Source organism: Fundulus heteroclitus, chromosome 21, assembly GCF_011125445.2.
Source record: "Fundulus heteroclitus isolate FHET01 chromosome 21, MU-UCD_Fhet_4.1, whole genome shotgun sequence".
Lineage (NCBI taxonomy): Eukaryota > Metazoa > Chordata > Actinopteri > Cyprinodontiformes > Fundulidae > Fundulus > Fundulus heteroclitus.
This window is the reverse complement of record NC_046381.1, coordinates 12,027,151-12,053,718: the sequence shown is the minus strand read 5'-3', so window position 1 is coordinate 12,053,718 and position 26,568 is coordinate 12,027,151. Positions and strand designations below refer to the sequence as shown.

Genomic DNA, 26,568 nt, shown 5'->3' with positions numbered 1-26,568 from the left:
CAATCCACTTCCTCTACACCCCACCATTACTTTACAAAGGGCTTGTTATCATTATTAGTATTAGTGACTGTCCTGAGTTTGAGAACTAGCCATTGGGTCTTTGCCACATCTCGCCCCCCCTCTGTCTCAACCCCATTTCCTGTCAGCCTACAGTCAAATAAAGGCCAGCAGTCCCACAAAATGAAAGAAAAGAGGTGGAGTGGAGGGTCCTTTGCCAAAAAAAGCATACAGGTTAATTTTTTGTTTTTGTTTCTTTGTTTTTTTATAGGAAAAAGATCTGCTAAATCTCAAATTATGTGGTGAAGAGTTGCTGTGCAATCTAGAGTTTCAAGTTTGACAACTCAAAACAATGTCTGGATTTTGAGCAACGGAGAAATAGATGCACACATGCAAATGTGTGCACATGCAAGTAGTCTGGGGGGATGAAACTGTTGCAGAATCTTGCTGTCCTGCTCCTCATGCGTGGGGAAAGTCCTGCCAGAGCTGAGCGGTGACAACAGATTGCAAGGTGGGTGTGAGGAGTCTCTGATTATCTTATTGGCTCACTGCAAAAACGGAACTAAAAATAAGTCCAATTTACTTGAAATGAGTGTATTTGTCTATTATTTAAGCAGGTAAATGAGACTATTTGCCAATGGAATGAGATTTTTGCACTTAAAATAGGAACAACTCATCTCCATAGTCTTATTTAGAGGGCAGAATATCTAAATATCTTATTTTAGGGGTCGAAATACTCATTCCATTGGCAGATAATCTTATTTACCTGCTCAAATCAAGGACAAATACACTAATTTCAAGAAAATTTGACTTATTTTTAGTTTCGTTTTTGCAGTGCTCTTTTCAAACAGCGCTTGTCTCAGACGTCCTGAGTCAAAGTGACAGAAGTCCCGACAATTCTCCACCCTGAGATAAAGTACGATGGATTCAGCGAGTGGTGTGCCAATAGTTGGTGAGAATGGGATGGGGGGGGGGGGTATATCTTCTCATACTTGTTGGAGAAGTTATTTGTTTTCTAGACCAGATATTCTGTATTCCCTGCCCAGGCTAGGTAGTCTGTTGGGTTCCCAGGTAGGGGTAGGCGATATGGACTTTTATCATGATATGCTGTCACATTTATTGTCTTACAATAAGTAAGACAATAAATGTGACAGTTAAAAACTATACTAACAGCTTATTGCAGTCTTTTTAGGGAACTGTGTGGCTGTGACTGCATGTCAGCTTAGTAAACACTGTCCATAAAAAAACAGAATTGATAATGTAACATAAAACAAAATTTTAAAATAGGTTTCACCACGATTCTATAGATACATAAAGGTGTGGGAATTTTTTTTTTAAATCATGAAACTGAACACAGTAACTGCATTTAATAATATTTTTGAATTTAATATTTATTGGCTCTCTTTCAAGTGGGTGGAAACAGTGGCGGAAATGGCAAAAATAACAATCCTGACAGTGCAGGGAGTTTTTGTGTGTGTATGTGTGTGTGTGTGTGGGGGGGGGGGGGGGGGGGGGGGGTTCAGACAAGGTAAACTCAATTTCTTATCATGATAAGAAATTTGTTTGAGATAACAATGCAATGATACGAGAGGCCCATCCCTCTTCCCAGGAAGCTTGTGCCGCCCCCCACCTCCACTGCTGAGCCATCGATGTGCAGCGGAGCGTGAAGGGACTGATTCTTTCTCATGTCAACAATGTTTTGTTTTGTCTACATTAAGGAGCATTTTTTTCCCCCCTTGATATTCGGATGCTGTAACCTGACAAAACACGAACAAGTTCGTGATGCTCAGGCTTTCTTTCTCTTTTTATTTTTTTTTTATTTTTTTCCCAAGGCACCTCAAATAACTCGCTCTTTGCTGCACCACAGATTCAGCACAAACAGTACACATAAGCAAAACGCTCTTACGTAATCATGAGTCACACACGTCGCCGCGCGTGCACGACGGATGATGAGCGTGCGACACGGCACGGCACGGAGGAGGAGGAGACATGCGCAGTAGCGTCCTCGTCAGCAGCATCAGGACCAAAAAAGATCCCGGATAGGTGCGATGTAGGGGGGGAGAGAAGATGGTGCATGCTAAACCCGCGCTGAAAGGGACGGACAGCTTTAGGGTTGTTTGGGGCGTCCGCAGAGATACGACTCCTTTTATCTAATGTTTGAGGTCCGGTGGTCGGAAGCGGAAGGTTGTATTTAGTCCGATAAAAACACACACACACTATCTCTCTCTCACACACACACACATACACACACAACGACGACGGGCGTGTTGGCCGCACATTAACGATTCCTCCCGAAGGACGACGCTGTGAAGCTGCCTCCGCTGCTGCTGCTGCTGCTGCGTCTCGCTCCGGGAAGAATTCCTCCACTGTTGGGCCGCGCGTAATATTGGGCCGTGATGGCGACGTCGGGCTTCCTCCGTGTGACGGTCGCAGCTTTCTAGTGGGATGCACATCGGCGCTTGACCGCACTCCGCTCTCCGTCGATAATGGCAGCTCTGTACCAGGGCACGGACACCTCCTCTCCCGACAAATTCCTGGCCTTGAAAGACGTGAGAGAAGTGAAGGAGGAGACGACGCTGGACGAGAAGCTCTTCCTGCTGGCCTGCGAGAAAGGTTGACCATCTTTTACCCCCCCCCCCCCTTTTTTTTTAAATGTGTGTGTGTGTATGTGTGGGTGTCTTATGTTTATCATCTCATAGAGGCTCATATTTACCCGCAGCGATCCAGTTAGGCCAGAAGTAGCGCATTATCTGCAAAGCATCTCTTTGCATGTCATCTGCTGAATCGCCTCAGCTCCTAACAAGGAGAGGTAGCAAAGCAAGCGAGCACGCCGACGATGAATAGCACAGAGGCATGGGCATTTTCAAGCAGTCATTGATAAGTTCGCCAATTCGCCATATAAAGCTTCTGTAAACACAAGCGAGCAGCCGTAAGTCTCCTCTGAGGGAGATGTTATTGTTGAGCAAAGATTCAAGTGGCTGCAGCCTGCTCTGTCTCACCACTCGCCTCACACAGATCTGTGCGAGATTCGCTGTAAAGCCGCTTCCTGAGCGTGATGGAGCCCTTGCGTCTCCTCCCAGGTGACTACTACATGGTGAAGAAGCTGCTGGAGGAGAACCGCCACGGCGAGCTCAACCTCAACTGCGTGGACGTGCTGGGCCGGGATGCGGTGACCATCGCCATTGAGAACGAGAACCTGGACATCCTGCAGCTTCTGCTCGAACACGGCTGCCAGGTGAGCGAAATGTGAAGATGCACCGTCCTGCAAGCCTATTTTATTGGGATTTAGTTTTCTTCCAATTTGGATAAAAAAATAAAGATCTTAAGTTTTCCATCCATGTGTCCCCTTTACTCTGATACGTATAAATAAATACAAAGCCACCTGATTAGTAAGTCTGACTTTTCTTTCGCGTCAAGACGGTTGAAAGAAAGCCGTAAGAAGTTGTGTTTGCAGTTTGCCTCAAGTCATGTAGGCGACACAGCAAACATGTGGCAGGTTGTCAGATCACATGATGCCAAAGTGAATCATTTTAACCTATAAAAATGCCACGTAAGAGGCGTAAAACTGACACCCTGAGAATCCCATACCCATATTGAAACATGGTAATGGCAGCATTATGCAGCGGGTATGCGTTTACATAACAGATTGTTAAAAAAAATGTAAAACAAGTACCAAACTACTGATACATAATTAAGAAAAGATCCTATAGCAACACGACTGGGATTTGTTTCACCCAGTTTTCTTGTCAAAGACTAAACAGAAAAGAAAACACTGTTAATAACCTTTGGTACTTTATGGGTGGCTGAGTTTTGAGTTGGAAAATTCGATAGTAAGTCCAGTGAGGTTGAAATTTCAAGTCAGAAATCTGGAGGTTTCTCTCAGATCTCAACCTTAAAATCCAATATGGGTTCTGCACCTTAAAAACGGCGTAATAGTTGCTGCAATAAGCTGTTTATTTGTACTCCTGATAATGTGTTTTCCCATGGTACATTGCAACCTTTGTTTGCAAATATGTTCCTTTAGAGTCTGAATACATAAACTTTGCCTTCATAGTTTACAATTTTTAGCTATAGTTATGATTATATTAGTTATATTAGTCACTTGGCATAGCAATTAGCATATCACACTGATTCTCTGACTTAAAACTGGAACATAACCAATCAGTCGCACTTGCTCTTTGTTCAGTCTGACGAATATTCTCCGTTGCACATCCCCTTTTTTCCGTTCCTGTTGAAAGCAATTGTCAATATGATCGAGCAACTAATCCTTTCTGACTCTTATGTACCTTTGTATGTATCTTACATATGGCTCAAACCAAACTTTCTTCCCAATACCACTAAATAGCACTAGTGGTACTTTTACCACAGTTTGAGAACCCTTGTCGTAGATCAAAATGTATGGTTGTGTTAGAATGGTCCAGTCAAAGTCCAGATCCAATTCAGAATCTGTGTTAAAATTTCCTCTGCAAGCAGTCTGACTGAGCTTGAGCTACTTTGCAAAAATGAATGTTGCCAAAACTTCAATCTCACGATGTGCAACGCCTCATGGTGTGAATACTTTGGCAAGGTACTTTATCTCTTTGTTTTCTTCGTTTTCTCTTATTTTCCTAAAACGATGCATTTCTGTGAAGGCCACAGACGCCTTGCTGGTGGCCATAGACTCGGAGGTCGTGGGAGCCGTGGACATCCTCCTCAACCACAGGCCAAGGCGCTCCTCCAAGCCCTCAATCGCAGTAAGTTCCCTCCCATTTCCGGAGATTGAAACCTATTCGCAGATTCAAATCCCAGAGCAGCACGGCGTGCGTTTTCCTGCGCACTCTAACGTCCGTCTGCGGCCCCTCTCAGAAACTGATGCAGCGGATCCAGAACCCGGAGTACTCCACCACCATGGACGTTGCTCCGGTCATCCTCGCGGCGCACAGGAACAATTACGAGATCCTGACCATGCTGCTGAAACAGGACATCTCTCTCCCCCGGCCTCACGCCGTAGGCTGCGAGTGCATGCTCTGCAATGCTAAAAACAAGAAGGACAGCCTGAGGCACTCCAGGTACGCGCCGTCTCGGTGATTTATAGATAAGAAAACAACGCACAACGCCGCTCTCATGTCAGCTCGTGAACGTCTGTTTGTGTACATTCAAACAAATTATTCATGGGAAAGCTTTAGCGGGAATGCTTTTAGCTGTTCTTTCATACAATGGCTTGTTTCTATTCTATCTCTGCGCCACAGAGGACTCCTAATGCAGTAATTTGCTTTTTAGCTCTGCTTATCTAGCATCGGGGAAACAGCATTATTTTGTAGTTGTAATGTGTACAAGAGACTTCCAACTTTATTTAAGCAAAAGCGATAGAAGACGACAGTGTTTGCGTTGGGGAAGGAGTGCAGTACGTGTTGCTTTCGGATTCCATCTGGGATAAGATTTCTTTCCTGAGCCATTCTGCTGGGCAGTTTTATTCCCTCTCTCACAGAGCGCTCTGAACAAACCAACCCATGGTGTCAAATTGAGCGACTTGAAAACAAAAAGTTTCTGCATTAAATCTTTTTTTTTTTTTTTTTGAGTTCTTTGCACTTCATTAGTAAGTGAAAAAAAACAACAAAGTCCTGTTAATACCGATACCAAGATCGGATAAATGCAGAGGGTTCCATCAGGAAGGGCATCTGCCGTAAAACATTTGCCAAAAATTAGCCAATTTTAGCTCTCTATAAACAACCGAGTTAGCGATGGTGCTGGTGAGCAACCAGGTACTGGTGAAAATTGGCCTGCTGTTGGTCAGCAAAGAAGAAGAGAAGGAAGATGTGTCAATAGGAGGAGAAGAGGCAAGAGTCTAGGGCTGAGAGTAGGGACTTTGAATGTTAGCTAGAGAGTTGACTGAAACGATGCAGAGGAGGAAGGTGGACATGCTGAGTGTTCAGGAGAACAAGCGGAAAGGTAGCGAGGCTAGAAGCCTGGGAGCAGGGTCAGCTTTGTTCTACTCTGGTGTGGATGGGAAGAGAAATGGTGTAGGAGTAATAAGGAGGAGTTTCTCAGAAATGCTGTGGAGGTAAGAGTAAAAAAAAAAGACAGATATGGTAATGAGCACTTTAAGCAAGATGTTCAACAAAACCTTCAGAATGCACTGATGGATGACTGCAATGAAAAAATACTTTCTGGGTTAAGAAGCCACCAAAATAACTATTTGTTGCAAGGCTTTTACACACATTCTCTCTGTCTCTGTCTCTCTGTCTCTCTTTCATTAGAAAATATACAAAACTACATAATTTCAAATTCAATTACAGAACAAAACAACAAATTATTGTTTTTATTTATTTTATTTCCGCTTTAAAATGTCCAGTTTTTGAAAGCAGCACAATTACTCAATGGTCTGAAGACGTCCTGATGAACTTGTTTGTTGATGCTGCAAACATGTGTGCATCTTAACCAGACGTGCAAGTTTGGTCCAAAATAGCCGAAATGTTCATTGCTCATCACAGGTCTTTCTAATCTATCATTATTCATGCAGTTATAGGCTGACTGTAAATCCCGACCGTTCGGAAATGTGGTACAGCGGTCCGTTCTTTTTGCAGTTCTTTATTTTATATGACCTTGTTTTTATTTTGTCTAGATAAGCAGCTGTGATTAGTATTTTGTTTCTTATTTTTTTGTAAGATGGGAGGTGCGTTCGCCCACGGCTGCTTGCCGCTTCGGTTGAATTTGCCTATGTGGGCAGCTTCATTCCTGTTTTGTTCACATTCAGATTCCGTCTGGACATCTACCGCTGCCTGGCGAGCCCCTCTCTAATCATGCTCACTGAGGAGGACCCCATACTGCGAGCGTTTGAGCTCAGCGCAGACCTGAAGGAGCTCAGCCTTGTCGAGGTGGAGTTCAGGTAAAACGCTGCTTTATCCATCAGCCTTCTGTCTTTCCATCTCTCCATCCCTCTTGTGATATGAGGGACCGGCCAGTTGTGTGCCCTTTCTACTGTTTTTTACAGGAACCGTACCACTTTAGAAACATATACTATAAATTCATGGGAAAGTTTTGGATTTATAATTTAAATACGGGACAATTAATACTGTTAACTCTATAAATTTCAGTCACGACAGGTAGAGAATACCAAAGTAAGAAAAATGTGCAGGTGTAGGCATACAGCACAGGCAATAGAGCTGAACAGCAAGAGTTTAAGGACATTTCTCTATTGCAGGAATGACTACGAGGAGCTGGCAAAGCAGTGCAAGATGTTTGCCAAGGATCTTCTGGCTCAGGCTCGAAACTCTCGGGAGCTCGAAGTGATTCTCAATCACACCTCCAGCGAGGATCAGATCGACAAGAGGGGCCTGCTGGAGGAGCGCATGAACCTTAGCCGGCTTAAACTGGCCATCAAGTACAACCAAAAAGAGGTGGGTCGCAGAAAGCCTGCGATCTCCGACAAACGCTTTTCGGATTTCCTCGTTCCCGTTAATGATCTCCTGTATACTTGCTGTGATATTTATCGGCTACAGCAGCGCTTTGTGCGCTTGCCTATGGGGGGGGACAAAAGTTTGGCTCCTCAAAGGCTCCCTTCAGGGAACAACCAGTCAGAGACAGACTGAAGCTCTAAGCTTGAAGCTGCCGAATGATTTACAGTCTGTAGGGCTATGTGTGAAAATGTGACTCATCTATCATTGTACAGCTAGGAGCACAGTGCTTCCTGCTGAAGAAAAAAAAAGAGGTTACTTAAGAGGCTGCACATCAGAAGTAAGCAATAACCAGTGAGAAAAAAAAGTAAAATTTCCTTTTATTACATTTTTATATACCCCGAGAAAGAACTTATAGAGCCTTGCAAAAGTCTTTTATACCTCTTGCACGTTTGTACATTTTGTTGCACCCACAAACTTTCATATGCAGTCGTATTCACTGAATTTGGATATTGCTGAAAAGTTAATTTGTTTCAGTAACTTGATTCACTAAGTAAAATGCAGATGGATTTCACAGAGACAGACATTTCCAGGCCTTCGTCTCTGTTAATTATGCTTACAATTAATAAAAATATGGCCTTTAAGATTTTAAAAAAGTCACCCCAGATCAGTTAAAAAACAATTTTAATGCGAAAATGTGGATTTAATCACATATAGGCACTTTTAATCTGACAAATGAGCCTCATCTAATTCATTGAATGTATCTTATTGGTGATTTGTGAGATAAATCAGTGCAGAGTAGTCCATAATAGTAAAGCGGAACGAAAAAATTATACCGTATTTTCTGGACTATAAGTCGCTCCGGAGTACAAGTCGCACCAGCCATAAAATGCATAATGAAGAAGGAAAAAACATATATAAGTCACACTGGAGTATAAGTCGCATTTTTGGGGGAAATTTATTTGATAATATACAACATCAAGAACAGACATGTCATCTTGAAAGGTAATTTTAAATAAAAATAGAATGGAGGCAACAAAAGACTGAATAATTGTAGGGTTAGCTTACGCTACATGACACAACTGAGAACGTGCCTGGTATATTAACATAACATATTAAAAGCTATTCAGATAACTATAGCATAAATAACATGCAAAGAAGTTAACCAAAGCGCCAGTGTCACTCCAAATAACTAAAATCTTCATCCTCGGTGTCACTTTCAAATAACTCTGTTAACTGCGGAGGTAGAAGATGCAGCACTTCCGCTTCTACGTCACTTACGTCTGATTCAACACAGGCCTAGAGCGCCCTCTGGCGGTTTGGTGTGAAAATAACAGGTGTAATGGTATACCGGTAAAAATGTGTAATAATTTCACACATAAGTCGCTCCAGAGTATAAGTCGCACCCCGTGCCAAACCATGAAAAAAACTGCGATTTATAGTCCGGAAAATACGGTACTTTTTAAAAGAGATGTTATATTTGTTCGTCGCTTCTTCTTCCCTTCGATTCCTGTTGCTGTCCATCGCTCCAGTTTGTGGCTCAGTCCAACTGTCAGCAGTTCCTCAACACCGTTTGGTTCGGAGAGATGGCCAGCTACCGACGCAAGCACACCTGCCTGAAGATGGGCACGGTCCTGAGCGTGGCGCTGCTCTGGCCGGTCCTCTCCATCTGCTACCTGCTGGTACCCCGCTCCCGAGTCGGCCAGATAATCCACACGCCGTTCGTCAAGTTCATCATCCACAGCGCCTCCTACTTCACCTTCCTGCTGCTGCTCAACCTGTATTCGCTGGTCTACAACGAGCACAAGAAGAACACGATGGGCCCCGCGCTGGAGATGATCGATTACCTGCTGATCCTCTGGATCATCGGTAAGCTGTGCAACGAGTAAACGGTGAACTTGGTGCGGTTTGCTCTAAAGGAAATATTGTGACGTAACTGCTCAAAATGACCTAATGAAAACAGAGAAAAGTGAGCGGCTTGAACAATATGTCCCAAAAGGAATATAAAGATATCTACGCAGGACCTGAAGAGACTAAATTCACATTTTCTGCACTCCTAGAATTAAAGTACCCAACAAAATGTATTTAAGGGCTAAAAAAAGTGCTAGAATGTTGCCTTTAATATATAGTCTTACATACAATGAAAAACTCCACACATAAATCCAGTTGATAAAAGTGAGGTTCACAAACACAAATCTGATAGAGCATGGACTGTTTTGCAAAGAAAAATGGAGAAAAAAAGGCTTATAAAGAAATACCGCCAAAAGAAGTGTCACAAAATATATATATATATATTTTTTTACAAATTACCTACTTTTCAGATTTTTATCTGAACAGAACATAAAAAAAAATATCCTTTGAGTTCATTTGCAAAAACCGATAACTGATAATTTTTCAAAAAAACATACTTTTTCTTATTTAGTTAAAGTGTTACCAGTCAAATTAACCTACCGGGTGTATTTCATCAAGTAAGAGTGACATAACAAAGTAATGGCATCTCAAAAATACATTTTTATTAAAAGGATCCCCCCCCCCCCACACACACACACACACACACACTTTCATTTTAGTTTTCTTTTAGCTAAAAACGTAGTTATGTATTTTTGCAAATGAACTCTTCTTTTCCTTTAACTTAGCAATTAAGTGCTGCTTTGTGTCTGTCTATCACTCTACAACCTTGCCCCCCCCCCCCCCCCCCAAAAAAAAAAATGTAGGTTGTGGTTGTAACATTTAGAAATGTGAAATAAGCAAGGCACAAAAAGTATATGGCCCAGCTTGCTTATCAGATGCAGCTAAAAAGTCCCAATTATAACTGGACCGTCTCCAGAGAGCAAACTCCCTCCCTACCTTCCTCGTCTGCCAAGAAGCCATTATCATCAGGCACTTTGGGTCTCGTTAATGGCTCTGGCCTCTTGCTGGGATGTTTGCGAGTGGCTGTAAAACCCTGCTTTTATTCCTGCCTACTTGTGCAGCTGTAGGTCTCGGTCTGCTCTTCTCACCGCTTGGCCGACAAATCATCCCGGTTAACAGCACCAGACATGCGACAGAATGCTGCAGAAGTATTGGGATTCATTCATTAAACGTTACGGAAATGGATGCGGGGTGATTTTAAAGTTTCACGTCAGCGTAGTCACTGGCAGAAAAGCAGAATTGGATTTATGCATGGAGGTAAAACCTTCCTTCAAAATAAACAAAGTGAGAGATCATTTTCACCATTTGTCAAACATGCTTGATCTTAAAAGATGTGATCTGCCCACCAGGGGTCCTGTTGTCTCCACATATGCTTCTCTATGGGCCAAATGGAAAGGATGAGAAGCAGTCCTGATTATACTCATCTAACATATTTCTGCTATTAGGATGTGAGCAGCTATTAACCCCCCCCCCCCCCCCCCCCCCCCCACATGCTTCTGATGCTTACACCCAGCCATCACACGATAGGGCAGCATTTTTTTTTCATGTTCTCCATTGTTCGCTCTTTCTCTCCCTCTGCACCCACCGTCTCATCTTCTCATCTTTCTCCGGCTCCCTTGAGCCAGTTGCCTCCCATTAATGGGGAAATCAGATGCTGTAGGACTGAGTGTGTTTTTGCACTCGGCCGCCTGAATGTGTCTTAATGTTTCTCGTGTCGTGTTTGTTTGTCTCATTTTTCAAACACAATGAGTGGGCGAAGAAACGGCTATTAGGGCTTTCTGTGCCAGAGGCTCTTACTTCTTTGCTGGCTTCCCTTTAAAAAAAAAAAAAAAAAAAAAAAAAAACCCTGACAGATTCATCCCTGAATCACAGTATAGAGTTACGACACATTGGCTCTTTTAATAACCTGTGCACACACACAGAATGATTGGTTCTGGGGGTTTTAGTTTTGCTCTAAAGTAAGCTACCACTCATCTTTAATCAGTTCCACACGTCTCCAGAAATCCCCCCGGAGGCACATTTTCAGCACGCTAATTTCCGTTTTTTTTCATCTCAACGATGCCGGTGTCCTTCCCGCCGCTCAGTCTTAGAGATGACTTATGGGTTAATCAGAAAAAAATATTCCACACGAGATCAGCGTGTCTGTGTATGTAACCGTATCTGACGATGAGTTTCTGCGCCCTTTTTAGGAATGGTGTGGTCGGACGTGAAGCGCCTGTGGTACGAGGGGCTGGAAGACTTCCTGAAAGAGTCCAGGAACCAGCTGAGCTTTGTGATGAACTCGCTCTACCTGGCGACTTTCACTCTTAGGATAGTTGCTCATAGCAAGGTGACACCACATCACACATGGACACATTTCTTTCTTTTTAATTGAATAGATACAAACAGTTCTGGACATGGGTTTTCATTCATCGTGGACTCGATTATCATAATAACCTGGGGCTTTCGATGGTTTATTAGTTTTTTTAATGTTTTTTTTATTGGGGTGATTGTACACTGCCAAAAGGGAACTAAAAGTAAGTGCAATTTTCTTGAAATTAGTATATTTTTCTTTGATTTGAGCAGGTAAATAAAATTATTTGCCAATGGAATAAGATTTTTGCACTTAAAATAAAACAGTTCATCTTCATCATCTTATTCCAAGTGCAGGATGTCTAATTATCTTATTTTAGGGGTAAAAATACTCATTCCATTGGCAAATAGTCTTATTCAGCTGTTCAAATCAAGGAAAACATACTAATTTCAAGAAAATTGCACTTACTTTTAGTTCCCTTTTTGCAGTGTATTATGAACAGTTTTGATGATTTTTTTTTATCAACTATATTTGAGTGCACAAGTCTGACATTCTGGATGAATATTTGGCCATTGCCAAATGCCAGAAATGGTGCTGCCAGTTGCATTTGCAGATTTCTCAAAGTGGTTGTAGTACTGAAGAAGGAGGATCCTCCCCAAATTCTCCAATCTCATTTCAGACCAACAGCTACATGGTTACGTTTTCAACACCATTAGACAATTCACATTGAAACTACTACTGGAAGAGTCAAGGCACATTTCTGAGGTGGCCCCAACCTCAGCGCTAATATAAACCGTGTTAACAAACGAATTCTGTCAGGAAACCAACAACTTTAAATGATCATCATTACCACTTCAGCCATGAGTGACGGTCCGAAAGCCAGCCAGAATTAAGCCAGTAGCTCACTCATGGCTAAAAGAATGTCATCTCTTCCTTGCAATCTATTAAAGGACATTGATTCAAATATTAGTAGGGATATGTATATATTTAAGCCTGTATGTATAATTTTCACCTTGTGTGGATCAAAGAAAATCTACGATAAATGCAAACCTGCAAATTGAGATCTACTTTTTAAGAAGGTTGTATGCTGGTGCACTGTTAAAAAAAACTCTCCAAAAGCCTTGAATGAATAAGACTTGAATGCCAGTGGTGAGCGTATGCAAACTGACTGGAACACCGTATTTCTGTAATGTTCGGCTGAAGGGTAGAAGCCTTCCTGAAGTTTGGCTTAAAATTTATTTCCCTTTTTATTTTGCTGCTTGTCAAGACTTGATGCAATCTACTGGGTTTCCTTGACTAGGATTTTTTTTTACCAATCTGTATAATCTGATTGAATTTGACTTTGGAAAGTGCCTTGAGATGACGTGTTTTATGAATTGGCGCTCTATAAATAAAATTGAATTGAATTAATTTTTTTTTTTCCTGAAAATAGGACACTTTCAAACCTTAGCTTAAACTGATGTTAGGCAAAACAATGCAAGAAATTATGAGCATATGTGCATTGGTGGGATCAATAAAAGTGTAATTTACAGCTAATTTATCCCATGTCCATGTCCATGTGTCCTTTGATATTAAATCCAGCTGTGAGGTGGGGAAGACGAGCTTGTCTGCAGTTGATTAAAATAATTTATATTGCAAACTTTTAAACAAATAGGCTGAATAAGAATGCAAAATCACCACCGACATCACAGCCTGCATCAGGCTGCTCCGCTTTGCTCATTTTTGATACTGCCACCAACTGGCAGCAAACAGCAATGAAAGCAACAGGACTCGTCAACACACTCCGTTGTTTATGTGTCCTGAATGGACCAGGGGCTCGTTCTTCGTACGTCGCTAACTCAGTTAGCAGGATTTCATTGTTGACGATTTGGCATGATCTTGGATCGTTTGGTTCTTCGAAAGACTTCCTGCACTTGTTGTCATAGCAACATGTGCGCCAGCTTAAGCCTGCTCCAGAGCAGGCTTATTTCATGTAAACAGTATTAGATCGCAGCTTTAGAAGCGGAGGAGATAGGGAAGTCTGCCGTAGCCATGTCCATTTTTACGACAGCAACCTGTTGCGGAAGATGCAAGAATAATTTGCAGAGTTTTTCGAATTAATTGCGTATTGCGCAATAGACAGGATCCTTTAGCGCAGCGCGACAGTGTAATTGTAGAGAGATTTTTCTTGGTGGCTGTTATAAACAGACAAACATCATTTAACAGTGGCTTTTAAAGAGGAAAAAGTGGTGTTGGAGCCATAAATATAAAATATTTAAGTTATTTGTATGATGGTTTGCTTTTTATTTTTATCATATTCAGTAAGAAGATTTGTTCAGGCTATTTTATTGTGAAGTTTAGTTTTACTTCGAAAGGCTTGCTTCCTGTCGAGCCATATATTGTATTAGAAAAAACTATGGATGGATTATCTAGACACGGAGCAATACAGTTTTACCGTGTAAACTGTGTATGACTTGGAAAAGGAAGATTTTCGTTTTTTATGGATAAAGTTTTTTTTGGTAAAATTCCCAGTTTCCACGTGTCCTTTCCTTCCAGTGTCTAAGGAATGACACTGAAATTTGGATCTCTTGACATAACAAGTGCCTTTTTAAAATAAAGTGTAATAATTAAAGGCTACCATTTTGTAGAATATTTTTGTATTTCACTTTTACTTGTCCCCATGTTCTAGTGGGTCCCGTGGAGGCTCTAAATATAAAAGAACAAAGTAAATATGAGATTATTAAAATGCAAAAATACATACTGTAGAAAGTGAAAGAAACATCTACCATGGACAGTATTTACGCATTAATTTGTCTGCTGCTTTTTACCAGCCTTCTCTCCTGGCTTTAACAGATTTTGAGGTGTTTTAATTAATGACTTAAATTCATCATAACCTTCAATTAAAAGCTTGTGTTCTGCTGGGAGAAAAACTGTGGGCGTTCTTTGGCCATGCTGAACAGCCAATAGCAGCACTGCTGATCATTGTTTCTACTATCGATACATTTCCCCTTTTAAACAAACGCATGAACGCGCAGTTGTCTCAGATAACTCAATCCAGCCATACTAATCGTAAACAACAGGCGTGTTGGAAGAACCCAATTAGCCGGATCATGATTAGCCGGATGAAATCATCTTGGATGTGTCATTTGATCTCGGATGTTTTAAGCAACGTACGAAGAACGGACCCCAGGAAGGGAGGGGAGGACAGGCTGGATACAGTCAAGCTGGGTTTTTCTAAACGGGCTCTTTACGCACTGTTACTAGGGCTGCCAAAAAAAAAAAGTAGCCCTGTAAATGAGATCAGATTTATTGTTTGAGTTAAAACTCTCTGCGCTTTAAGATCTCAAAGCACCGAGGATGTTCTTGTAACAATTTGGCCAATTTAACATAGGCTTTTTTTTCTTAACCAGCAGTTCAAAACTGAACCAGACACGGAGAGGAAGAACTGGGACGCCTTCCATCCCATCCTGGTGGCCGAGGGCCTCTTCGCCTTCGCCAACGTTCTGAGTTACCTGAGACTCTTCTTCATGTACACCACCAGCTCCATTCTGGGGCCGCTGCAGGTTAGTAAGCGCTTACGTAAGGATTATGAAATCACATCGATTTTTTTTTTTTTTTTTTTACGTGTATTATTACATATTTTTTCACACTGGAACAGACAGACGATCACACCGCCCACTCTCTTCCTCTCTCTAATGCGATAACTCAAGGGCAAGCCCACTCTTAGCATCGCACCAGCTGAGCTTTTCTGCCTGGCAAACATCCTCGTGGACGTTAAGTACGAGTAGGGGGGGAATTTTTGTAGGGGATGAACGTTTTATGTTCGGATAGTGAAATGATCCAAGCGTAGTGAACCGTCACAGCTTCTTGTCGTTTGCATTACCGTTCTGCTGCCATTATCTTTGACTGATGGCTTTGGGCCTTCCTCAAGACAGAGTTTCAGGAATATTTTAGAGGCTTTGAAGTATGTGGGAGTTGAGAGTTCAGGACATACTTTTTATAAGTTGTTGGATTGATTTTGTGATTTGCCCCACCTCTGCTGCCTGCACTCCCCAGTCAGTCTGATTGAACCCACCTGCTCTCAATCATCCCCTCCTGTGTATTTAATCAGTCTGTTCCCTCCCCTCCACGCCAATTTGTCTTTGTTTCTTTAAGCAAACGTTCCAGCCTTTTTTCCCCCCAAGCTTTCTAACCTCTAGTCACTTTTGGACCTGTTTTGTGCTTCGCCTCTGCCTCAGCCCAGTGTTTTTTTGGATATCTCTGCCCTCTTGACCAATTCTTCGTGTGCCCACCTTTGGACAGTCATTGAACCACAGAATTTTGGAAACTATCTATATTGTCATTTGAGTCACTGCCTGCCTAGTTTCTTGTCATAAAACAAACTGTCTCTATTTTAAGAGCCAGCTTGGGTTCTTGGGAACATAGTTTGTGTGAAATTGGGAAATTGCCTTTTAATGATAGCTACCTGCATCCAAGGACATCTCTCAAGCCTTTGACATACTGTATTTTGGTGAGGATGTGCTATTATGTCCCCATATGGTCAGTAATTTCCCAACATCAGGTGCCTGCCTCCTTCGGCTCAAGAGCCGCAAGTGGCTCTTTGGACCCTTCAAAATGGCTCTTAATAACTGAAAAGGATTAGGAATCAATATAGATGTAACAAAAAGTGCAGGTTTCAACATTTTTCAGTCTATTTGTTGAATAATTGCAGGAAATTTCTATAACAGAATGACACTCATAAAGTTTTTTTTTTTTTATCAATAGGTTGGAAACTTTTGTTTTTGCGTTTTCTGCAAATATCAACATGCCATAGAAAAAAATGTGTCCATCCTCTTTTTGCAACTATTGTATGTCTTACTTCATTTGGAAACACAGAACAAAAATAAAGTTGTCATTTAAAAAAAATAAAATAAAAAAAACTTCAGGTAAGAGTTGCGGCTCTAAACGAGTTTTGGCCAAAAATGGCTATGTGGATTTTAAACGTTACAGACCCCTCTTTAAAAATATACTGTGGGTAAAAAACTGGAAAGCTACTGCATGCCTATTTGATACTTTTCCTGAAATTACGGCTGTTTTAAGTCTTTTGGCATATGCTATGATTAGCTTTGCACATCTAAAGCCTGAAATTATAAAAAAATTGAGAATGAGCTTTGAAAAACAGCTCAATCTCAAGAGACAGTTATTTTTTTTTTTAAGCTTCAGATTCTCAGGTGGTCTTAGGTCTGGACTAAACACGTGGAGATGCTTTCATCTAATTATAACGCTGCAGTTTTGGCTGTGTCCTGTTCAGAGTTATTTTCCTGCTTGAAGGTGATCCTCCATCCCAGTTTTAAGTCTTTTGCAGCCGCTGTTAGATTTTAATCCAGGATTGTTCTGTATTTAGCGATGTACATTTTGCATCAGCTATGCTGAAGAAAAAACTTCTCCACTGAATTTTGCTGCAACCATCATGTTTCACCTGGGGGATGATAGGTTAAAGGTGGGGTGGAATGTTAGTTTTCTGCCACAGGTTGTTTTATATGTTGGCCAAAATGTTCGCTGTCATCTAAATGAGAGCAACTTCTTGTTCTGTTCCCTCCAAGACTTGTGGCAAACTGCAAATTGTGTCTTATGACTTTCTTTCAATTATGTCTTTCATTTTGCTATTTCTACATAGAGGTCAGATTGGTGGAGTGCAGAGCTAATGGTTGTCTTGGCAGGTTTTTAATCGTGTCATTCTGTTTCCATGTTCAGACGATGCATTGAACAGGGCTCTGTAACATCTCCAAGCCTAGGAGGAGCTTCTTTACAACCTTACCCCTGAACTGTCTGCTGGTTTTCTCCCTGGTCTTCATAATGCTCGTTGTTCACAAATGTTCTCTAATCTCAAGCCTCCACAGAGCAGCTGGATTCACGCTGAGATTAAATTATAGGGATGGACTCTGTTTTCTGACTTCTGGAGACAACCAGCTTATATTTAGGAGGCCAAAAAAGTAAAAAAGAATCTATTTTTTTAATCTGAGGGTTGTGGATACTGACTGCAGTCAGGCAAGAAGCATTCAACAAAATTCTGCAGTCCATGAAAACCTGAATTAGTTTAATTTGTTTTTTTTTTTTTTAGTTTTTAAAGGAAATCTGTTTGTTTTTCTCCAAAACTATTTGCAGATTTTTTTTATTAGTGTAATTGTGCTGATTGAAGTTTTGTGGTTTGCCAAAAAAAAAAAAAAAAAAAAAAAAATCAAAGAATAAACACACACATCTTCTTTTTACTTGAGAAAATTCACAACTCTGGATTTTACATTTTCCACTGCAGGCCTCCTGTTTTTTCAGGATCATAGGTGCTCCTTCTTCTTATTCATGACATTGTCTACTTGGATGATTTATAAAAACAACCAATATCCAACTCCCCCCCACCCCGCCATCTGTGTTCGGCATTACGTAAGGCAGTCCTCAGGTATGCGCCGATATATTTCTGGGGATGTCTCCCTGCCGTTAAGTCTGGGCACACTTTGTGGTTGCCTTATAAAAAAACCTAATTCCACGGTGCAGATCGTTAACATGCATGTTCCGTCTTAAATCTGCTTTGCCCCCGTCTCTTTGCCTCGCTCCTGCTGTGACATCAACGTGTGGCTTGGCAGGATGGAAAAAACTATTAGCTCTGGAAACAGACGCTGCACTCACATGGCAGACACACCTCTCCCAGCAAACGGACACGCACCCACACATTTCAGCACGCTCGTGGCATCTGGCTGAGCCGGTCTTCCCATGCGGCCGCTCCCAGAAATTCCCCCCTTTTCCGATCCTTCCAGCACACAGACAGTGACTCATGTCTATGGGGGTTGCAGTCAGGGAGGTTCCTCTGAGTCGGACCATCCCGAGGAGCCTCGCTCGTGTGCCATCGGGGGTTGTTCACCCCCCCCCCCCCCCTGCTCTGCGTGGAAAGCGTGACTGGATGTGTGTATCTCTGCTCGCTTGTGGCCCAGACTTAACCTCGCTGACAGCATTAATCCATCAAACCTCATGGTCAACTCCGTGCAGGAATGCGCTTCAGGGCACAAGCGCAAGCTGTGCTCCGGTTGCGCAGTATATCTTGTCTTATTAGGGTTTTGACTCATTCCCGTGGGGGGAAGTTAAAATTGAGGTCGTCAAAGAAAATGTTCCGTGAAAATTTGCCAATACCGTCGCTGTGATATCCTATTCTTCTACGTGTGCCTTTAAATGCGCTGAAAATGTTTTAAAAATCTAAATAAAGTCGTTCAATATGTCTATTATGCAATGCAGAAGGCTCCCAGGGCATTCAGAGGACAAGCAGGCCCACAGTATCACAGGTCCTCTGCCTTACTTGAAGTATTTTCATATTTATTCCCTCGCTTTTCGCCAGACCCACCTGCAAGTGTTTGCTGCTAAAAAGGTCAGTATTAGTCTCAACCAAAGCATCCAGTTGCCGTTTAAAGTCTCAGTGTAGTTTAGCAGCCTCCATTTATGGTTCAGATGAGAAGACAGAAACCTCTTCTTCTTTTTTTTTTTTTTTCTGGCACGCCCACCCAAACTGCCTGAGGCACGTAGAAAGCGACTAATGCAGGGGTCTTCATCCCACGCAACCCAAAGATATTTTTTGCCTCAAACTAAATACGTTTTGTCTTTAACCACAAAACCTTACTGACCCGTGAAAAATAACGACAACTTATCAAGTTTTAAAATCTGTCAAGTTATCGTACATGCCCCCTTGCATGTGTATTTAAATATTATATGAATAAAATGATGCAGCTACAATAAAAAAATTATTAGCAGAGTTTTTTTTTACTTTTTCTACCAGGGTTACCATATAACAGGGAGGGGACTTTGCTTCAGTGAGCTATTTAGCCAAGAAAAACTAAATTTGCCAGTGTTTGAGCAACACATTGAGCCTTTTTCAGTCAACATTAAGGGCAATTACTTTCAAGCTCTATTTGTACAGTTACTAAGTCGGGCTTTATGTCAGGCTTGCCAAGGAAGGGAACAACCTCAACTCAGCATCCTAAATCATGCGTGTACACAGGGGTTTGGGGGAATTTATATATGACAAGAGAATAATTCACCCTAACAGAGCAACCGTTCTGCTCAAACAAGCCGCCTGGGTTTTAGCTAAAACGCGCTGGTCATCGTTCAGCCCAGGGTGCAGGAAGAGCGGGCCTTCTGTAAACACTGTGGGCTCGTGATTTTGCTACAGTTACTACAGCTTTTTTTTTTTTTTGCATCCTTTTTTTAGCAGATAGAGGACACTCGGGCTTAAAAATAGCAGGCTTCCAGTAATCTTAGAGGACTTCTGCTGTCCTCTTTGTCTTCCCTCGGGTACAGAAGGCCCTGAGCTTGCAAGCTATTGGATTATGACGTCTTTTTCCACTTCCCTGTGTAGGCATGGCTGCTTTGCTAAAATAAAGATGTAAAAATAGGGGACAAGAATGACATTTTCATTATTAAAGAATGAAAATGGAACAGAATATCCTGTTTAGTTTGCTACTGAACAGTCTTTGAATTTGTCTTTTGATTTTTGTTTTAAATGAATTAGGAGCCATTTGGTAGACCTGATAAAAGTTGCTTGCTTAGTCTTCATTGGACTATTTGTATTGAGCATATATCGTTATTGTATATATGATTGTTTCTTAATATTTGTCTCATGCTTGACTTGCTCTTAAAGCCTTGTCTGCTGTAAAACAGCAGTTTCCAACGGGGAACATAAATAAAGTGCTCTTTCTATCCTAATCTAGCGATGCACCAATACATTGGTCCGATTTTGAAATGGATAATTTGTCCTTGATCAGCTCTGATTGGTGATCATGATGTCAAATATTGAATCTCCTTACTTCTTTTCATTATAAAAGCATCAAAAATGAAGAACTCCCACTATTTCTGTCCATTGAACACATCAACTAACAGTGTGCTCTTCAATGCATTTTTTTTTTTCCATTTAATAACAGTCGGCTAAAGAGTGAGGGCATTTGAATTGAATAATAATTAGTGGGAATCTTGGTATGCCTTCATTTTCTGTTGGATTTCCAACTACTACCTCTGGAAACAAGCCGACAGCACGTTTTCTCTCCTTCTCACGGGTTATAGTCCTTAGGAAGCAAAACATCTGTATTGGCACATCAGACCTCCATGAAAACCAGAAAAGGCCTGGAAAACTTTCCTGGTGCATCTCTGCTGCTTAGTACAAATATATTAATATTATTGTTTTTTGTTATTATTATTATGTTATTTTACTTGTGTGCATTGTGTTTTACAGACATCTTTCTATTCATACATCCTAATATCTAACAAACAAATCAAAAGCTTAAAATACTATTGTATTACATTGTTTGATTAGCCTGTGTTAGCAGCACTGGAATAACAGACGCATTTTGGCTTCCCCTCAGATCTCCATGGGTCAGATGCTACAGGAGTTTGGGAAGTTTCTGGGCCTCTTCCTGCTCGTCCTGTTCTCCTTCACCATCGGGCTCACCCAGCTGTATGGAAAAGACTACGTCAAAGACACAAAGGACCGGATCAAACCGAGCAAGGACTGCGAAGGCATCTTCTGCCCGGAACAGAGCAACGACGCCTTTCACACGTATGGCCACACTTTAAGACAGCCATTACCGTTCACAGTGCACATTAGCAGGCGCTAAAATTACACTGAAGAACAACTAATACATGAGCTATCTTTTTGTTTATGTGTGAGATTATGGTCGAGATTATCTAGAGAACTCTAAACGGTGAAAAAGATGAGTTTGCTGAACTACTCTTTCATAACGGTAACACTGTGGCTGGCAAATTCACAGAAGTTTGGAGGAAACAGTATAGAATAGAAAAACCCACAAAATATGCAAATCATCTTAAAGGGCATATATCATCACCTTCAATTTTCTTCATTTAAACTCAGATGTCCATGCATAGCAAGTGTAAAGTGAAAGCGTCACGTCACTAAATATCATTAGGGTGACATAATGACAAATAGACGCCTGATTCTAAATATTTGTTTGTCAATTTGTCCAGTGAGGGTGAGGAAGTTGAGACTAATGCCAGAGCTGTAGCTTAAAGAGCCAACAGACTCAGGGATGTAACCCAGGGGTGTAAAGGCACTTGTTGCTTGTAATCTGAAACAGCTTTTAATGGAAAAAAAGTCAGATTTGGGTAGCTGGTAGGTTGTTACCAGACTAACCAGCATCGTTGGGTTTTCCCCAACAACTGGGTCACCAGCATGGCCTGCTTGATATTGTGTAACATATTGCAGCAGTGAATGGAAGCAGCTGAAAGTCTCATCTTTCCCCACACATTAAGAGTTAAAAAAAAAACAGTACAGAAAATATTAATTTTTTTTTATACCTGAGGAGCTTTGTGTACAAGCGGTGTCTGTGGTCACCTTAATTGTTTGGCTGCTGACTCCACCAGTATTATCTGCTGTTTCTGTGGTTATTTCCATCAGTCTTGTGGGTTTTTTTTGGTTTTTTTTATAGCTTCCAAGGTTCCAATTTATTTGTGTTCCTGGGACAAAAAAAAGAAAAAGATCAAACAGAGAGACTGCTTTTGATCTCTGTAATATCTGTCCTCTTCAACCATTTACTTTAATGGGAAAGGTGAGGAAGTCCACTGGAAAACAGCACTTTTGTCTTTTTAAGACAAGAGGCAGTCCTGCCTTCTAATTCCAGATGACATGTCATCATCCATATATGGTAGTGCCTTCCTGTTTTAAAGGGGGATCTGCTTTGAAAACCATGGGAAAGGTGTAATTTCTTTATGTGTCATGTTTTGAGTTTTTTTTCTTTTATGGGGGACTCCAAAACATGATATTTGCTCTTTAAGGTTGTATATGTGATCCAAAGAAGACATGCAAATTACTTACTGATAATTATCTATTTTTTAAAGATTAATAACTCAAATAATTCTACTCAGACTTGGGTCTGACAGTAATTTAAGCACTTTTGCAGCCAAAAGTCAGGTTGTAGAGTAAATTCACATTTTTGTTCCTCATCGCTTTCTATAGCTATAGGTTAGAAGTGGTTATAAGTGCCAGATGTTTGGCCGGCAGCCATGCTTGTATTTATGTACCAGCATCCTGTTTTCCAGGTTTATGGGGACCTGCTACGCTCTGTTCTGGTACATTTTCTCCCTGGCGCACGTTGCGCTCTTCGTCACCCGCATCAGCTACACGGAGGAGCTGCGCTCCTTCGTCGGTGCCATGATCATCGGCACCTACAACATTGTGGTGGTGATCGTGCTGACCAAGCTGCTGGTGGCCATGCTCCATAAAAGCTTCAGACAAATTGCTGTAAGTTTTTACAAACGTTCGGCCCAGCAGTTGTCTCAAGCAATTTGAGTTCACAGCAGAACTGAAGGCCGCATCTGCGTTCACTTACTGTCAAGATTGGATGTTACTTCAAGTCCCTCGTTAAATGCTTCACAGATAGTTGATGGTTTATTATTTGAGTAATTGTTTGATTCTGATTAGATCAAAATGGTGATTTTTGATATTCAAGCTTGTTTCTTTTGAACAGTTAAGGTTTTAGAGAAATGAAGGGCATTTTTTTAAATGCTTTTTATAGAATCACGAGGACAAGGAGTGGAAGTTTGCACGGGCCAAGCTCTGGCTCAGCTACTTCGATGACAAGTGCACCTTGCCCCCACCTCTCAATGTCCTAACCTCGCCGAAGACCGTCTGCTACCTGGTGACCAGCATGAGGAAGTGGATCTGTTCCCACACCACAAAGGGCAAAGTGAAGAGACAGAACAGTCTCAAGGTGAGAAAGTAAAACTACGTAGCAATCTACTAAAACAGCTATGGATATCATATTGTAAATTAAAATTTAATGGTCAAAAAAACCTAAATGGTGGAACCATTTAGGTATCAGTCTCATGTTTTTCAGCTTCTGTTCTTCTTTACAGCATTTTTTTTAATTGCTTGCATAATCCAGATTTGGCCAACCAACAGATTTTGGATAGATGGCCTCACATTTGAAGCTAGAATGAAAAACTTCATGGTGGACTTAATAAGTGAAAGGTGTCCAGGTCCAGCGGCGGCAAAACAAACCCAAACCATTGCCCTCTCACCACCACAGTTGGTAGCTTGAGGTGTTTGTTCTGATATGCAGAGTTTGGTATTCACAAAACTTCCCACTCTGATATATTACCAAATATCTCTACTTTAGTTTTATTTATCTGAAGGAAATTGTTGCAGGAGTCTTACAATATCTCTAACATCGCTTGGTCTTACGCTGAGCATTTGGACTGGTTGAATCTCTTTTAAATATTCCTTTCTTGCAACTTAAGTTTATTTCTGGAAAAAGATGGACATGTTGTGGAAACAGCCAAAAACAGTTGGGTTTAAACTGTGATATAAAGTCTTAAGGAAGAATGTCAACTACATTTTGCCTCTTGTTTGGAGTTCTTTTTGTTATTTATTGTCATTCCCACGAACCCTTGAAGCTCCTTTAGAAGAGTATATTTAACATTGTTTAGCTGGAAAAACACAGTTTCCAGTGGTTGATCACACCTGTTCTCGGCATCGATTATCGTTAGGTTACTGTGTAAATGGCAAGTATGGTAACTTCTGTGAAAAATCACATGCCAGAGCTGAGAAACACCAAAACAAGCTGACACGGTAACATTTAACTGAAGTTACTGAGTCAGGTGAGCAAAAGTTAGAGCAAGTTACAAAGTCACTAATTTAGGTTGTTTTTAATCATTTGTGTAGTAAAATGAGACCACTAAGTGGTCATAAAACTATTTAATATAACCTACTAAAAATGCAAAAACCCTATAATCTTTTCCAGATTGCAACAGTCTGACATTGTGTTAACACGTATCTATTTGAGTCTGATTAGCAAACCTCTTTGTCACGGGTTTGTCACGTATGGCGATGATCACTTAATCATCAAAGGGATTTAAATAGCAGCACATGGCTGCTAGTTTTGCTCATTTAGCTTCTTGAAGCACAAAGGAAGTACTTTTTTTTTTTTAAATAAGCCTTTAGATTTTGGCATTGCTGTTTATTAAATAGTGACACTGATCTGTTGTGAGTTTAATTATAGATGTAGTTGGATTTAAACTAGGCCAGACTAGATCTTATTTCGTTATATTTAAAATACTAAAGCTGAAAGAGGGTGTGCTTTATATTTTTCATCACCTCTGTAGATATTGAAAACTGAAACACTACTACAGACTTTTTTTGAAACAAAATGACCATCCGTGGCTAAAACGCTTGTCTTGCCACGAGTCTGAAGTCCTTGGGTGTGGTTTCCCTGCAGGAGTGGAAGAACCTGAAACAGAAGCGGGATGAGAACTACCAGAAGATCATGTGCTGTTTGGTGCACCGCTACCTGACCTCCACGCGACAGAAGATGCAGAGCATGGACCAGGCCACGGTGGAAAACCTGAACGACCTACGCCAAGACCTGTCCAAGTTTCGCAACGAGATGAGGGACCTGCTGGGCTTCCGGACATCCAAATACGCCATGTTCTACCCAAGGAGCTAAGGCACAAAAAAACAGACTATTTCTCCTTCTTCCTTCTTGATAAAAAATCTTGCTTCATGTTTATCTGGGATCCCTCAAGCATGTGCAAAAAAAACTCTGCTCTTTAAAGTCGCTGGGGTCATTTTATAAAAGCCTCAAGACTCAGGCCTTCTATCTATTCAGCTATGTAACCTTTATTTTGTAAAAAATAAATAAATAAATAAAATAAACGGGAAAATAAAGATTTATGGAAGAATTGAGACTAAGCTACATGTTTGAAAAAGAACATTTTCTTTAAAGTAACACACTAATTCAGTGATTCCCATAACGATTTACAAGAATATAACATGTAACTTGCAGTAGATAAGGCTCTCAATTAAAATAAATGCTGGTTAGTTAGACCTCAACGCATAACCCAAGAGGTTACACAATCAAAGCAGATATCTTCCATTTTAAAACAACTCCTGTCTTAATTTTTTTTTTATATATAAAAGAAGTTTATATGAATGCTACTTCTTGTACCTTTAAAGAAGCGTCACATTTGTATTTGCTGTTTTTTTTTTGTTTTTTTTTATACAAAGAAGCCATTGATAATTACGCCCCTAAAAAAGGACTGGTATCTTAAAAAGCTAGACAATTTCCTAGCTTTTGTCACCCTTGACCAGTGATCACCCGGTCAGAAGCACAAACATCTTATTTTCTTCAGATCAACACGCGGTCTCTACGCCGGTCGCTAAAGCAACAACATTCCTCCATCTGTAAGTTGTGGATCCAGTAAGAAGAGTCCCCCTGTTAGTTATTCTGAATATCACTGAGGTGATTGAAAATTAAATCTCAATAAAAACTGAAAAGTAAGAACATGATCTTTTTCTGATCAGAGGAAGTGTGATTTAAAAACAAACTATATTAAATGACAAGGGCTGTGAGAAAGTGAGCGAAAGCGAGACTTTTTAAGCAGATAACAGGAAGGCTGAACAGAGTACGGCAGTCTCAGTGTTATCCTTCTGAGCTTCCGCTGTCTTGGAACAAGATGGCATTGGAAAAACTGGATGCCTTTTGGAAATCCCTGCGGTAAAATGACACTCTAAACACAGATGAAGGTGTTTTAATAATACTTGTTGTGATAACTACGCTAATTCCTGATACAGGATGCTAAAAACTAAAGTTTAACGTGTAAACTTTCTAAATACTGTGTGTTTGCTTCAAAACAGTAAAATCCTTATATAAGCCCCTAGGATAAATGCGTAGGCCTAGAAAGCCTAGAAAGAGGCGAAGGAGGCGGAGCATCACCAGATCTTCCTGTGTGAAACAGCAAATGGAGCGCTTCACAACCAGGTCAGGCCGTCTTAAAACAGCTCCAACCTTAGGTAAGAACCAAACATTATGTTATGAACCTTTCTACTGTCGTCATGTTTGCAATGGATGCCTCTAATCATCTTCCTGTGCGAAACTTGTTCTGGGAAAGGTACAAGCTTCCGATCAGAGTGACCGAAGGGCAAAAAAAATAATAATTTGACAGTTTAAGTGAACATTATTTCAGTAACATTTTATTCTCCCCTTATTTTTC

At 41.0% G+C, this 26,568-nt stretch overlaps 1 protein-coding gene across 2 annotated transcripts; it reads left to right on the top strand.

Annotated features, from left to right (window-relative positions):
- The first annotated feature begins 1,984 nt into the window (after positions 1-1,984).
- trpc1 (transient receptor potential cation channel, subfamily C, member 1) lies at positions 1,985-25,261 on the top strand. Of its 2 annotated transcripts, none has more exons than XM_012853138.3 (13): positions 1,985-2,610; positions 3,078-3,232; positions 4,629-4,730; positions 4,843-5,045; positions 6,731-6,862; positions 7,178-7,373; positions 8,903-9,239; positions 11,471-11,610; positions 14,967-15,116; positions 20,928-21,121; positions 22,618-22,819; positions 23,094-23,288; positions 24,795-25,261. In XM_012853138.3, the coding sequence occupies exons 1-13, from the start codon at positions 2,484-2,486 to the stop codon at positions 25,020-25,022; spliced, it is 2,361 nt and encodes a 786-aa protein (XP_012708592.1). In that variant the 5' UTR covers positions 1,985-2,483; the 3' UTR covers positions 25,023-25,261. The 2 variants fall into 2 exon arrangements, with proteins under 2 accessions (XP_012708592.1, XP_012708591.1); XM_012853137.3 differs by having other exon boundaries at positions 14,964-15,116.
- Positions 25,262-26,568: the final 1,307 nt, after the last annotated feature.

Excerpts from the sequence above, each read along its gene's own strand:
- trpc1 (XM_012853137.3), top strand. The coding sequence starts at position 2,484 with ATGGCAGCTCTGTACCAGGGCACGGACACCTCCTCTCCCGACAAATTC. Across the intron at positions 6,863-7,177 it reads CTTGTCGAGGTGGAGTTCAG|GAATGACTACGAGGAGCTGG; the intron begins GTAAAACGCTGC and ends TCTCTATTGCAG. Across the intron at positions 9,240-11,470 it reads GCTGATCCTCTGGATCATCG|GAATGGTGTGGTCGGACGTG; the intron begins GTAAGCTGTGCA and ends CGCCCTTTTTAG.